The sequence below is a fragment of the Eptatretus burgeri genome, chromosome 2 (assembly GCF_056783735.1).
Source record: "Eptatretus burgeri isolate ZD-2024b chromosome 2, Ebu_testis_v1, whole genome shotgun sequence".
NCBI lineage: Eukaryota > Metazoa > Chordata > Myxini > Myxiniformes > Myxinidae > Eptatretus > Eptatretus burgeri.
In genome coordinates this window covers 35,795,210-35,810,699 of record NC_140962.1, presented here as the reverse complement: position 1 = coordinate 35,810,699, position 15,490 = coordinate 35,795,210, and the positions used below count along the sequence as shown (strand labels likewise).

Below are 15,490 nucleotides of genomic sequence, written 5' to 3'. Positions count from 1 at the left end.
CCGTCAATGAGGACATGGTCAATCTCCTTTGCCACACCGCCAGCATTGGAATACCAAGTCCAGCGATGAGCTTGTGGGCGCTGAAACCATGAACCAGCCACCCTAAGTCCATGACTTCTTGCAAAGTCAAGGAACTTAGTGCTATTCTGGTTCATAGTTCCTGACCCATGGGGACCAACACACACCTCATAACCGTCCCTATCAGTTCCAGTCGATGCATTGAAATCCCCCAAGACTAGAAGTGTATCTCGTCTGGGGCACTGATCAACCACAGACTCGAGTGTGGCGTTGAATGCATCCTTCACGGTGAGATCACTCGCCTCAGTCGGAGCATAAACAGAGACCAGGGAAATGACACCTAAGGAGTGACGAATCCTTAATCTCATAATACGCTCGTTGACCGGTGTTACCTCAATTATCATTGGGGTCAGCTTATTGGACACAGCTACAGCAACTCCTTGGGTATGGTAACCATCAGAGCGACCAGACCAATAGTAGGTGTAACCACCCACCATTATCTCGCCGCAATCCGGTCTCCGAACCTCAGAGAGAGCTGCAATCCCGATGTCCAAACGCTTGAGCTCAGATGATAACAGAGACAGGTGATCATCCTCTCTTAGGGATAGGACATTCCAGGCACCCACCCGAAGGGACAGCCTCAGGTTAACCCAAGGAGACCGCCGTCTGGTGGACGACACCTCAGCACCACTCCGACACACTCTCCCGCAATCTGACCCAGGGATGTTACCCCGTGGTTTCCCTCCTATCAACGATTGGGGGTCCCGAAGGCTTTGCCCCAATCCCGTCATCCGGTGAGCTGCCCTGCGAAGGGAAGCTGCACAGGAGGTACTCCCACGGAGTGGGTTTTCAGATTTTTTTGCGTTTTTGCGTTTTGCGGAATGAAGGGTTTTACGGTGGCCGGAGTGCAAATCCTGCCACCAACCTCCTAATAAGAAGTGACCCCAACTGCAGGAGGACGTCCGCAGACACAGTTGGGCACTAGATATGGATGGCCGTTGGCTCACAAGGAGCTCCTCCGCCCTATGACAGGTTTTGTTTTTAATCCTGCTGGGTGTCCATATCCAAACACCCTCCTCACCAGAAAACCTGGTGGGGGAGACGGTTTAGTCGCCGACAACCCGACCATGGAACAGGTTAGTACAGGTTTACATGGTACCTGTAGCAGGTCACAGATCGAACCTGACCTGACATTCAATGCACTCGCATGCTACTAGCTTTATTATCCTTGCTTGTGTTGAACTTTATACAAATAACTGTTATTACCTGTGCACTCGAAGTGAAAAATGGGGCTAAGCAATTGGTTCATGTCTGTCCGTCCAACCGTCTGATCAGTTTATGATCGAAGAACAACTTATTGAAATTGAAGGTTATATTTTGAACATGAATCAGAACATAAACAGAAAGGCAAGTTTCTCGTTTTCGCTGTATTTTGGCTTTGAATTTGTCCTGATCATGCAAGCGCAGAGAGGAGTGAGATTACATTTTTACTCTGTCTGCCTACCTGGCAGTCAATCAAAATTGAAAATAATGAAGGACGTTATGGAGGACACAAAAAACAGGCACGAATAACTAATGTAACGTGTTGGGTAGGGTGATGTGAAAGGTTGGTAAAACCCAGAATTATTTTATTTATATGCCTTTAAACCTATATTTAAATTGAATTGCATACTTGAATACTTTATGGCACAAATCGCCCTCATAATACTTCCAAGAATCATACCATATATCTATATATAGCATGAGAGGGCGTGACATGAAAGAGGGACAGTATTGGGGTGAACAAGACTGTGCCAATATGGCTATGTAAGGATGAGACCAATTGACGCTGCGTTCTATGGTGATCAATAAAGCCTCCGTCTCTAAAACTGCGACGTAACGTAATCTTATTACTGTGTATAAGACTGCTGCAGTCGCACTAAACTTCTGGATATTTACGCCTCCATCGCCGAACATAAAAATATTATGTTTTCGGGTTGTCCATCCGGCTGTCCGTCCGTCCGTCCGTCTGTCCATTACAACAATAATTTTAAAATGGCTGAAAGGTTACAAGTCAAACTTAGTACAATTATGTGTAATGATACAAAGATTAACGGATTGTATGTTGGAGTCAAGAGATCAAAGGTCAGAGGTCATGGTAGGTAAAACTTCTGTTATCATGCTAACCTGTGAACCATGATTGGATTTTGACCAAACTTTATGCAAGTACTGTAGAACCCCAACATTTGCGGGTTTGGCATTCGCAGACTCCACGCATTCATGGTTTTCAAATGTGACCTGCTTCTACATTTGTGCTTCGCATATTCGTGGTTTTTATTATTATTATTATTATTATTATTATTATTATTATTATTATTATTATTGTTATTATTATTTTTGTTTTTTCCACTTCAGGACTTCCTCTATACTAATTTAGCCTGGGAATTCTTTCCACAGAAACCTTCTCTATCTCTATCTCTATCTCTATCTCTATCTCTATCTCTATCTCTATCTCTATCTCTATCTCTATCTCTATCTCTATCTCTCTCTCTATCTCTATCTCTATCTCTATCTCTATCTCTATCTCTATCTCTATCTCTATCTCTCTCTCTCTCTCTCTCTCTCTCTCTCTCTCTCTCTCTCTCTCTCTCTCTCTCTCTCTCTCTCTCTCTCTCATGCACAAATTAATCCCATCTTGTCTTCAATTTTCTGACCCATTCTCCCACTCTTGGTACTCTGAATCCTGTGGTATATTTCTTTGGTTTGCAAGGGAACAAAACAAAAAAGCTGAAAAATGACTAAATCTTAGCTCATTCCACACAGAAATCCTAAAATGGCCCAGACAATATTATTGGCACCTTTTAGAAGTTGTGAGAAATAATTAGATTTCAAGCAGATGATTCTCCTTTACTTTGGAATTGAACTCACCTGTGTTGAGTTGCAGGTGCCTGCAATAGAAAAAATCTCCCATTCAATCATTTTGAAAAGAGAAAAGGAGTCATTGAGTCATTCTGCTGTTTTGTGTCACTGTGTGTACTGCAATGAGCATGGAGAAAAGAAAGGAAACCAGAGAATTGTCTGAGGAAGTCAGACACAAGATTGTAGCCAAGCATGGACAATCTCAAGGCTACAAATCCATCTCCAGAGACCTTGATGTTCCTGTGTCCACTGTGCACAATGTTATCAGGAAGTTTAAGGCCCATGGTATTGGAGCCAACCTCCCTGGACGTGGCTGCAAGAGAAAACTTGATCGAAGATTGCAGCGAAGGAGTGTTCAAATGGTGGAGAAAGCACCTCAATCAATTGCCAAACAGATTCAAGCTGACCTTCAGACACAGGGTACGACAGTTTCAACTCGCACGATCCGTCACCAACTCAATGAAAGGGGGTCCTCTGGTAGGAGACCCAGGAGGATCCCACTGCTGAGAGAGAGACATAAGAAAGCCTGACTGGAGTTTGCCAAAATACAGCTGAACAAGCCAAAATCCTTCTGGGAGAATGTCCTGTGGACAGATGAGACCAAATTAGAACTTTTTAGTAAAGCACATAATGTTTGTTTACAGAAAACAAAATGAAGCCTTCAAAGAAAAGAACACCTTCCCTACAGTCAAACATGGAGGAGGTTCAGTGATGTTTTGGGGTTACTGTGCTGCCTCTAGCACTTGGTGCCTTGAATGTGTGCACGGCATCATTAAATCAGGAGATTTCAAAGGCATTTTGGAGCGCAATGTTCAACCCAGTATCAGAAAGCTGGGTCTCCGTTGAAGGTCATGGGTCTTGCAGCAGGACAATGACCCCAAACACACTTCAAAAAGCACCCAGGAATGGTTCAACACAAACGATGGACTGTTCTGAAGTGGCCAGTAATGAGTCCAGATCTAAATCCCATTGAACACATGTAGGGAGATCTGAAAACAGCAGTTGGGAGAAGGTACCCTTCCAATCTGGGAGAACTGGAGCAGTTTGCACAAGAAGAGTGGGCTGAACTGCCAGTAAAGATGTGTAGGAAGCTCATTCATGGCTACAGGAAGTGCTTGACTGCAGTTATTTTGTCCAAAGGTTGTGCTCCCAAATATATAGTCGAGGCTGTCAATAATTTTGTCAATGCCATTTCTTTTTATTTTCTGATTTATAAGGATATATTATGTTCTGAATCAAAAACAAAGGTTCTGTAATATTAAGAGTGAAATAAAGAATTGTGGAGACCAAATACTTTTGTCAATTTCAACTTATTTTTGAGAATATTGTGAGTTATTTGAAAAAAGTGAAATGGTGCCAATATTTTTGGCCATGACTGTAGGAGACCAGTCCTGAAGTGTAAAAATAAATAAATAAATTTAAATAAATGAATACCTATCCCTCTTTTTCCCATTGAAGCAATGCCCCGACATTTGCGGATTTAACATTCCCAGCATTTTTTCAGGAAGGTATCCCCCATGAATGTTGGGGTCCGACATTCGCGGGTGATACATTGCTGAAAAATGTATAATGATGTAAAGGTGAATTGAATCGAATTTGACATCCAGATGTCAGACGTCATGTCAGGTAAAATGTGATACTTGAGAACAGCTGAAGGGATTTAAATCATAATCATACTTGCTTGATTACATAAATCATAATCAAGCAAGTATGACAATGATGTAATAATGTGGGTGGAAGAATATTGTTCAACATCACCTTCCAGTTTTTTTTTAATGATCTCTAAAATCATTCACTGCACAACAAACATACACACCTCACAATAAATTATGTTCAAGTAATTTTGACATCTACCAAACTTATTGATTGAATGATCAAAAGGTTTAACACGACCACCTTTTACTTCCTTATCAGGATGATGATTGATTATTCTTATTTAATTATAATTGAAGTATATATTTGAACGCTGCGTGGGGTATAGTGTTCTATGAACTCTAGTTTGGCATACCATTGTTTCTATTATTGCCTGCTGTTGTTTTATAGAATTTATTTTATGCTCTTACCTGTGATTTCAATTTTTTTTTGATCTACTTTTAACATCATTGTTCTTCTTAATTATTTTTTTTCCATATCAGGTCCTGATGGGTAACAGTGCTGCCTTTTAACATAATTTGTCCAACTTGTGCTGGATAGTTTACATTATATGTGAGACACTCGGTAGTTTGCGTGTTTTTTATGTTTTATTTTTGTATACAATGTCAAGGGTCATATAAGGGCTAACACACAGAACGTACAAAAAAGGGAGCAGGAGACAAGAGGGGTGGGTCAGGGAAGCACAAAATAGTGGGGAACAGAGACATGAGGAGATCTGTGGAAGGGAGAGAGATGGGGCGGGGAACACGGGGTAAACAATATGGAAACTACAGTGACTTTCAGGAAGTAAAGCAGGGAATATGAAGTAGGTGGGTTTGGGGTGGATTAGCAGGGGCAGAAAAGATCATGATTTTGGATGGGGGAAGACAAGAGATGGTGGTGAACAGCTGTTTTGAAGACCTGGAGGGAAGAGTGAGATTGAAGAAAGTGTGGGAGTTTATTCCAAAGGTGGGGAAAAAGAGGAATGAAAGAGTGAAAGGTGAGCAGTGATTCTTGGTTTTGGTAGTTTTACCAGAAGGGGATTGCTGACAGATCTTGAGCACCCTGCAGAAATATGGGAGTGGGGGGGGGGGACAGATCACAGACAGAGCGGGGGAGGGGGGGAGGCAAGGCCAGAGAGGAGATGGTAGAAGACAGAAAGACCACCGACCTGCCTGTGGTGAGAGAGTGAAAGACCTTAAAACTCTGCTTCATCGTGGGAGATACCAGATACCTAAATGTCTTGGTTTCCACAGCGTGAAGCTGAGAAAGGTGTGAGATGGGAGCACCAGCTCAGAGGGGAGAGCAGTACTCCATCAGGTTGTGGATGAAAGCTCTGTATGTGGTCAGGAACTCAGGTGTGCCAAGGAAGGACTTTGCATGCCGGAGAGGCAAAAATTTCAAACAGTGGCCCGAAGAAGGTTATTCATTTTCAGTTGCATTTTTCGGTTACAAGTAGTGGCAATTTCCTCGTGAGTTCTCATGGTTTTCTCAGTTTTATGACTGCCTCTTCATCGTACTGCTACTGGCACAGGCAAGCCACGGTGGTGTATAAATGTAATGAGAATCACTGTTGTTTGAGTTCATACTGTTGGCCCTGCCACGGTAGGGTGGGGTTTCATAGTGATCTGCTTCGCCACTTTTCAATAATTTGTAGCTGTGAACACGGACTGTGTATCTGAGTCATCTCATCTCCACCCCTCTTTTTCTCCTTAATCAAGCCACATTTTTCATCTCCATCAAGTTTCTTGGGGCCTGTTTCCCCAATGGAGGAATGGCATAGATTCCAAGCATTTGTACTAGGATATGCCATTGCAGACAGTTTATAAAGTGGAGGCCTGTGGGCACTGAGGGAAGCAGAACAGTCTGTAAGCAAATGGGGTGTAGAAGCATCAGAGGATGAGGAAAGCAGAAAACTGTAAGGATCCCTGGAACACTGTGAGCTGACCAGCACTGTACTCTGCATCGACCTGCCTGCACATCTGCGCTAACCTGCCCAATGCCCATGCCCACAGTAAAGGCAAGAGTATTAACGAGTCTTGCACATTTTGTCATTGTCAACCACATCTCTCACCCTCCATTTTATTCCCCGTTATTACCTCCTCCACCGAACCCGGCCACTGTGGTTGCTCAAGTTAGTGCACTCTCAGCGCCGGTCCCAAGCCCGGATAAATGGGGAGGGTTACATCAGGAAGGGCATCCGGCGTAAAACCTGTGCCAAATCAATATGCAGATCATAAACCGGATTTCCATACTGGATCGGTCGAGGCCCGGGTTACCAACGACCGCCACTGGTACTGTTGGCAAGCAGGGTACCGGTGGAAACTGTTACTGCTGGGTGAAGGAGAAGGAGAGGGGGAAGGTGTTTCCAGAGGCAGTGGGAGAGGAGGAAGGGTAGAAGTGTGGAGGTGAGAGTTAGAACTTTGAATGTTTGTACGATGACTGGCAAAGGGTGAGAGTTGGCTGATATGATGGAGAGGAGAAAGGTAGACAAGAGGTAGAAAGGTGTGTACAAGAGACCAAGTGGATTGGGTGTAAAGCTAGGAGCATCGGAGGTGGTTTAAAACTGTTCTACCATGGTGTGGATGGGAGGAGAAATGGTGTAGGGGTAATCCTGAAGGAGGATTATGTTAAGAGGGTATTGTAGGTGAGGAGAGTGTCTGAACGAGTGATGAGTGTGAAGTTGGAAATTGAAGGGGTGATGATGAATGTCATCAGTGCATCTGCCCCGCAAGTGGGGTGTGAGATGGAGTGGAAAGAAGATTTCTGGAGTGAGTTAGATGAAGTGGTGGAGAGTGTATCCAAGGAAGAAAGAGTGGTGATTGGAGCGGATTTCAATGGGCATGTTGGGGAAGGGAATAGAGATGATGAGGAGGTAATGGGTAGGTGTGGTGTCAATGAGAGGAATGTGGAAGGGCAGATGGTGGTGGAATTTGCAAAAAGAATGGAAATGGCAGTGGTAAATACGTATTTTAAGAAGAAGGAGGAGCACAGGGTGACTGACGTACCATTTTGTAGGAAGGTGCACACAGGTGGACTACATCTTAAGCAGGAGATGCAACCTGAAAGAGATTCGAGACTGTAGGTGGTGGCAGGGGAGAGTGTAGCTAGACAGCATCGGATGGTGGTTTGTCAGATGATTTTGGTGGTGAGGTTGAGGAAGAGAGTGAGGGCTGAACCAAGGACCAGATGGTGGAAGCTGAAGGAGGAAAACTGTTGCGTGAAATTCAGGGAAGAGGTGAGACAGGTGTTGGATGGTGGGAAAGAAGTGTGGGACGACTGGGCAACTACTGCAGAAGTGGTGAGGGAGATAGCTAGGAAGGTACTTGGTGTGACGTCTGTACAGAGGAAGGAAGACAAGGAGACTTGGTGGTGGAACGTGGAAGTACAGGAAAGTATAAGGAAGAAGAGTTTGGCGAAAAAGAATTGGGATAGCCAGAGAGATGAAGAAAGTCGACAGGAGTACAAGGAATGGTGGCGCATGACGAAGAGAGAGGTGGCGAAAGCTAAGGAAAAGGCATATGGTGAGCTGTATGAGAAGTTGGATACAAAGGAAGGGTAAAAGGATTTGTACCGATTGGCAAGACAGAGGGACCGAGCTGGGAAGGATGTGCTGCAGGTTAGGGTGATAAACGATGCAGATGGAAATGTGCTGACAAGTGAGGAGAGTGTGTTGAGAAAGTGGATGGAGTACTTTAAGGAGCTGATGAATGAAGAGAGAGGGGGAGAGAGAGAGAAAGAGAGAGAAAGAGAGAGAAAGAGAGAGAAAGAGAGAGAAAGAGAGAGAAAGAGAGAGAAAGAGAGAGAAAAAAAAAAAAAGTTGGAAGAGGTGGAGATAGTGAATCAGGAAGTGGGTTGGATTAGTAAGGATGAAGTGAGGACTGCTATGAAGAGGATGAAGAGTGGAAAGGCGGTTGACCCAGATGATATACCAGTGGAGGCATGGAAGTGTTTATATTAGGAGAGATGGCAGTGGGGTTGTTAACCAGATTGTTTAACAATGTCTTGGAAAGTGAGAGGATGCCGGAGGAGTGGAGATTAATAGTACTGGTACCGATTTTTAAGAATATGAGTGATGTGCAGAGCTGTGGTAATTACAGAGGTATAAAGTTGATAAGCCACACCATGAAGTTATGGGAAAGAGTAGTGGAAGTTATGTTGAGAGGAGAGGTGACGATCTGTGAGCAGCAATATGGTTTTATATCAGGAAAGAGCACCACGGATCCGATGTTTGATTTGAGAATGTTGATGGAGAAGTATAGGGAAGGCCAGAAGGAGTTACATTGTGTGTTTGTGGATTTAGAGAAAGCTTATGATAGGGTGCCAAGAGAGGAGTTGTGGCATTGTATGAGGAAGTCGGGAGTGGTGGAGAAGTATGTAAGGGTGGTGCAGGATATGTATGAGGACAGTGTGACAGCGGTGAGGTGTGCAGTAGGAATGACGGACCGGTTTAAGGTTAAAGTGGGATTGCATCAAGGATCGGCTCTGATCCCTTTCCTGTTTGCAATGGTGATGGACAGGTTTACGGATGAGATCAGACAGGAGTCTCCATGGACTATGATGTTCGCGGATGACATCATGATCTGTAGGGAGCAGGCTGAGGCGAACCTCGAGAGGTGGGGGTACACACTGGAGAGAAGGGGAATGAAAGTCAGTCGGAATAAGACGGAGTACATGTGCGTAAATGAGAGCGAGGGTGGCGGAATGGTGCGGTTGCAAGGAGTTGAGGTGGTGAAGGTAGATGGGTTTAAATACTTGGGATCAACTCTCCAAAGTAACGGAGAGTGTGGGAGAGAACTGAAGAAGAGAGGGCAGGCAGGATGGAGAGGGTGGAGAAGAGTTTCAGGAGTGATTTGTGATAGAAGGGTATCTGAAAGAGTGAAAGGGAAAGTATACAAGACGGTAGTGAGACCAGCTATGTTGTATGGTTTGGAGCTGGTGGCGCTGACAAAAAGACAGGAAGCGGAGCTGGAGGTGGCAGAGTTAAAGATGCTGCAATTCTCGTTGGGAGTGACGAGGATGGACAGGATTAGAAATGAGTATATTCGAAGGACAGCGCAGGTACGATGGTTTGGAGACAAAGTGAGAGAGGCGAGATTGAGATGGTTTCGACATGTGCACAGGAGGGATGCGGGGTATATCGGGAGAAGGATGCTGATGATGGAGCTGCCAGGTAGGAGGAGAAGAGGAAGGCCAAATTGGAGGTTTATGGATGTGTTGAGGGCGGACATGCAGGTGGTTGGTGTGACAATGGAAGATGTGGAGGACAGAGCGAAATGGAGATGAATGATCCGCTGTGGCGACCCTTAATGGGAGCAGCCAAAAGAAGAAGAAGATTACGTCCATCTCCGAAGGTTAAAGGAGGTTATGTTTTCACCCTTGTCTGTCTGTTTGTTTGTGTGCAGGATATCTCCAAAAGTTGTGGACGGATCCGGATGAAATTTGGTGGACAGGTTGGGTGTGTGACAAGGACGAACTGTTTAGATTTTTCGGTGAAGATCTGGATCCGGATCTGGCTACTCGAATTTCTAAGTGATTCTTCACCATTGAGAGATTGGGCCAAAGGCAATATATAGCACGATATCTCAAAAATGTATTCGGCCCGATATGCTCTCGTAGATCAGGCATTGCGTGGCGGAGGTTTGCGCTCTCCCGAGGTCCCTTCTAGTTTTATCTGTCCTTGCATTAAGTTTTTTTTTTCTTAATTTGCGAATCCCACAATCTCTACTGATCCTCCACCAGTCTTGCGACAATAACTTTAATTAAGACAAATCCGTGTTTCCTGATTGTCTCGTGAAGGCTTCGTGCATGATTTGTAACCTTATACAAATATACTTGTGTGTTATTTATTTATCATGACTGTTCCATGTTTGTTATATTATTGCCATTTTTATGATTAAAGCCGTGTTTGTACCTCATTATAGTGGAGGTTTTCCCCTTTCCCCACCATTAGGCTATTTGGAACAATCATAAGAGCCATTATCAAGCACGGTTTCCTTCCTGCACTTGGCTCCAAAATTCATGAATCAACACTCGTTTATTTGTGTCCATGCCCCACATGTACATGCTCTGGAAGTTGTTGGAACACTTTCAGTGAAGCACAGTTTTGCACACACCATGCATGTGACAATGCCATACCAAAGTATTTTTGCCTTTCTGTTGATGTTTGTTTCATGTACTGTTAATTGTGTCATGAATCTGTTCCTGTGTCTTCCTTTTTGTATGTACTTGATACTGTTAAGAAAATGACAAATTTTGCTCCAACAAACACCATGATTAAAGAGGAAGAGAATACATAACAGCCAGCTCGACTGTGCATGCATTATTTCAGGTTGCAATCGGGTTTATATCTAAAAACTAGAAGGGCACTCTTCAAAGTAGCGATGTTGCGAGATATGCATCTGCCCACATAATTACGTCGTTACATATACTTGTTCCAAGTTGCATTTAAATCCCTGAATCAGATTCAAAATATTAAATAATTCTGGCTGCCAGACCATGCATCTGATCAGGTTGAAATTTAAAAAAACATTCCCCATGAAGACTAGATTATTACTGTGACGTTTCGCATCGATTAATGAGGTGGTTCAAGAAAAACAATTACTTTTAGATTTTTGTTCAAACCAATATAGCTGCCAGACCATATGACCGATTACTTATTCGTGAACACCCTGGTATCCCTAAGGCTTGGGGAACATGGTGGGTGAAGTTTCCCCTCAATCTATTAAGCCGTTCTGGAGAGGAAGATTTTAAAATGTTTATTCTTCAAAATAATCAGAGCTGCCAAACCATGTGACTTATGCCATCATAGGTGGAGAGCTTTTTGATCCTCATGGATAAGTGATCATACCTGCAAAGTTTTTCCTCAATCTGTTCAGTCATTTCAGAGACTAATATTTTTGAAGGTTTTTATGTTAAAAACAATATGGCTGCCAAACGACGTTTTTTTGTTGTTGTTGTTGTTGTTGTTGTCCCCCCCCCACCCCCCCCCATACAATTAAGCTCAAGCTGACCCTCAAAAATTTTCATATTGATTGGATAATGCATTTGACGTATGCAATCATGACGTCATAACAAAGCCACCTATGGCATCAAAAAATTACACTTAGGTTGAACTTCACATGTGCCAAGTTTCAATGTTTTCCATGGAGCAGTTTCGGAGATACAGAGGTCCAAAGTTTTTCCTCTTTTCCAACATGACCTATGATGTCATAATTATCATTCACACATTTTACATGAGTAGTCACACCTCTGGTGAAAATTTTGTGTCAATCAGATAAGCGGTTGCAGAGAAAACAGAGAAAATTTGCATGGACATATGTATGGAAAAATGGAAGGACAACACGAAAACATAATGCCACCAGCGACTTTGTCAGAGGAGGAATAAAAAAATTAGATTTGCATTCATTCCATTTTTACTCGTCATTAGTTCCAACCTATGAACTTTTCTTTATTGCAGATTATCAACAAAACAAAACACTTGTTTGTCTGTCCCTCCGTCTGTGTGTAACACTCCTTTCCGCACATTGGTTAGACAGCTGGCCTGACCCCATCAGCAATTGAACCTGAAAAATCATACCGCCACCATTTCTGTGCGATGTGAAGCCAAAGACATCTTCGGAGGTGTCATGTTCACAATTGCCATGCCCTCCCTATAAGTTTTTCCTTCAATGTAAAAAAAACCAAAGGGACTGTTAAAAGGATCATCAAATCTTGAAAGGCTGGAGCCGAAAGGTATCACAAGCCTTGATAAAGCCACAGCAAGTCTCGGCCTCAGGCTTCAGGCCTTTGGGGTCAGTGAATAGGCCAGTGCAATTGGAATCGATCTGAACTATATAACCACATTGTATTATATATGCACACAGGCAGTGGGCATATTTTGCTTCAAACCTGGGTTATTTTTATTTTCAGGAGTGATTAAGGCAGCGGTCGGTTTCTTATACACCCTCCAAATAACTATGTTGCCATTCTCTATGTGCCACTATGTGTAAGGGCCTTTACTGTGGAGGTTCTGTAGATCCTTGCTATTATTTCCAACTATTTTCTCTTAAACGACTCAACCAGGGACCATAAAACCCATGTCATTATAAAGGTCTTTGGCTGAGGAGTTCCAGGAATCTCGTGAGATTATGAAAGAAAACATCCATCATTATTTACTTTTAATGATGTGTGTGTATATGCATTAGGGAGAAGATTATTGACTTCGGGTCATTTGTTTGGCACAATTAGGCTGCTCCTGGTCATTTAAGATTCGCAATTCCACGGGGTTTTCACATATCTCGTGGGATTGTGAGTTGGACAAGCGACCGTGACGTGCCATGACATGTGGGAGCCATGCTTTTTCTGATTCAATCGTTTCTGCCAGGTTGGTGAAAGCATAATAGGAGAGGGTAAAGAGTTAAATATTCTGCTGTTTTGATGAGGTAATGAAGAAATATGTGATGATCATTGTGGGAATGCCCTTTTGCTTTTATGACCGGGAAGAAGGACTTGGGGTTGGAAGGGGGGGGGTTGATGACTTGGAGCTTGTGATAGGGTTGGGGTGTGCGGGGGGGGGGGGGATTTGAGGACTTGAAGTCACATTTTACATTGTGCGGATGTTCTGTGGGTCACTGCTAGCTATTTTGATCAACAGAAAAGGTTTTCATGCACTGTAAGTGATACTCTTTTTGTTTGGCTTTGTTTTTTCAGTCCGATGTTTCTAACTGGAATTTTTCTATTACCTTTAATTTTGCAGTCCTGTACTATCACACCCATACGAGGTTGATGGAAGCACCAAGGAATGAAATCAAGGGCATAATTTTATCGCCATTGACTTCATGATCAGCTGAAAGAAATACACCAAGAAGTGCAATAAATCTCACTTCTGGTTGGTAACGGAGGTGATTTCCTGACCCCATTACACTGTTTGTTTTACCATTATTTAGTAGAATATCACCATGAACTTGCCTACATTTTTTTGCTTTTCATTGACAAAGAGTGGCAATCTTCTCTACAATAACTGTAATTAATTAAGCTAATAAATTCCTCAGCAGCCAGCCACCCAATTGGGCGGTGATGGTGAGCTGATAATGTTGCCAAGCAAGTACTTTAAAATTGAGCCATGAAATGTTTGACAGATAAGTAAGGCAGAATGTTTTAAATTTGTTGTATAGGTTTGCTTAATGCTATGATGGAATATTACATCTTACATATATTTTATTTTATTTTGGGTAATTCTTAACGACATTGCCCCTAATTTTCCACTACACTGCTCACCGACTTCACATAAACCACTCCTTATATCTCTTACAGAATAGGTCTAACCCTAACGGCTGTGTAAACTTGAGGTTCATATTCTGTTTATAATTTGATATTGAAATTAAAAATATTTTTATTTTATTTTATTTTAAAATAATTTCTGGTGCAGAGTTTTTCTACTGTCTCGCACAAAGGCTCGTGAAATTATTCAACACTCTTATCTGCTGTGATCCGCTCAAAGGACCATTACGAACTCTGTGGAAATAACGGTGTAATCAGCAGACCACATTCGTAATTCACTCCCTGTCAGATATGTATTCATGAAATCATGGAAATCTTTGATTATGGCATAGCTAAGTTCTTTTATAACATACATTTTGTTTTATTTTTTTTGTTTTCCATGACTTGTGTGGCCTGATGTATGCTGCATTGTCTGGATTAAAACTCAAATAAACTTTTCTTACATTTTTACGTGTTCATAAGATTATTTACAATCATGACATTCTTTTTCTTTCAAATCCACTGATTCATTTGAGTGTTGATTTAGTCATGATGTCCTGTGTACACCGCTCCTTCCCAATTCTGTCCAAGTGATGCATGACATCATCGCCAGGCGCCACGCTGAAGGAAGGGAGTACTCAGTTTTTACTCCGTTTGTTTGTTATCTTGCCAAAACTAAGTTTTAGCAAGATATGTTAGTCAGCTTGTATGTTTATTTTTTTTGTTTTTTTGTTTGTCTGTAATCACGTATAAAAAATTCTGCAGAGCACAGTTATCATTGGAAATATTTGTAACTTCGTATATCAGAGGCCTATAGAGGTCCCTTTCAGCGCAGAAAATTTTGAAGGTCAAGGTCAAAGGTCAAGGTCACTTTGTCGCAAATCAGGGGAGTCGACGAAACCCTTATTTTTTGAGTAATTTTGATCGGATCGTCTTCAAACTTCATGGGAATATAGTTCATGGTCTGGTGCTCAGCTGATTAATTTTTGATGGCGATTGGCCTTGACCTTCATGGTTAGCACCTGAGGTCAAACATATTTGACCCCAAGGTCAAATTTTCAAGTTTTAGGAACCATATCGTCTAGTACCTCAAATTGAACACCTCGATGAGTGCTTTCTAGATATGTCAGGCTTGAGACATTATGACGTCATTTGGTGACGTTATGAGGCAAACACATATTTTTCATGGTTACTCTGTTGAACGATTCTCATCGGAATCTCTTGTAGGCAGATATTCCTCTAGGAGTCACTCCTTGTAGATAGCAGCTCTGTTCACCTCAGTGTGACCTTAAAGAAGTCACACGTGGTCACCTTTTGGCAAGATACGGGTCACCCTGCGGGTGACATTGCTTTATTTTTATTTGTTTGTTTCTTTGTCTGGGTGATATCTCAGCCATCCTTTGAGCTAGGAAGCTCAAATTTGGGGACAAAAGTGAAGATGTGCTTTGCCAAAAACAATATTTTAAAAATTTTTAAAAAGTAAATTAATTACTTAATTATTATAGATTTATTAATTCCCTATTTATTTTCTTTCTGATCTGGGCAATATCTCAGGCACCTTTTGAGCTGGGAAGCTGACATTTGGACACGACAGTGAACAAGTGACGGCTTAAAAAGGGTATTTTTGATTGATCGATTAATTATTTATCAATGCATTATTCATTTTTCGATGAATTATTTATTTTTCAAAATGTTACAAAGT

At 42.3% G+C, this 15,490-nt stretch overlaps 1 protein-coding gene across 8 annotated transcripts in view; it reads left to right on the top strand.

Moving 5' to 3' along the window:
- Positions 1-14,255, top strand: part of LOC147031802 (calpain-10-like) — a 131,776-nt gene extending 117,521 nt beyond the window's left edge. For 7 of the 8 annotated variants that reach the window (XM_085867716.1, XM_085867717.1, XM_085867714.1 and 4 more), the window contains 2 exons: positions 12,778-12,913; positions 13,286-14,255. In XM_085867716.1, coding sequence (XP_085723842.1) covers positions 12,778-12,870 — 93 coding nt within the window. In that variant the 3' untranslated portion in view covers positions 12,871-12,913; positions 13,286-14,255. The remainder of the gene's footprint in view (positions 1-12,777; positions 12,914-13,285) is intronic. The other variant, XM_085867724.1, reaches the window with a different exon arrangement.
- Positions 14,256-15,490: the final 1,235 nt, after the last annotated feature.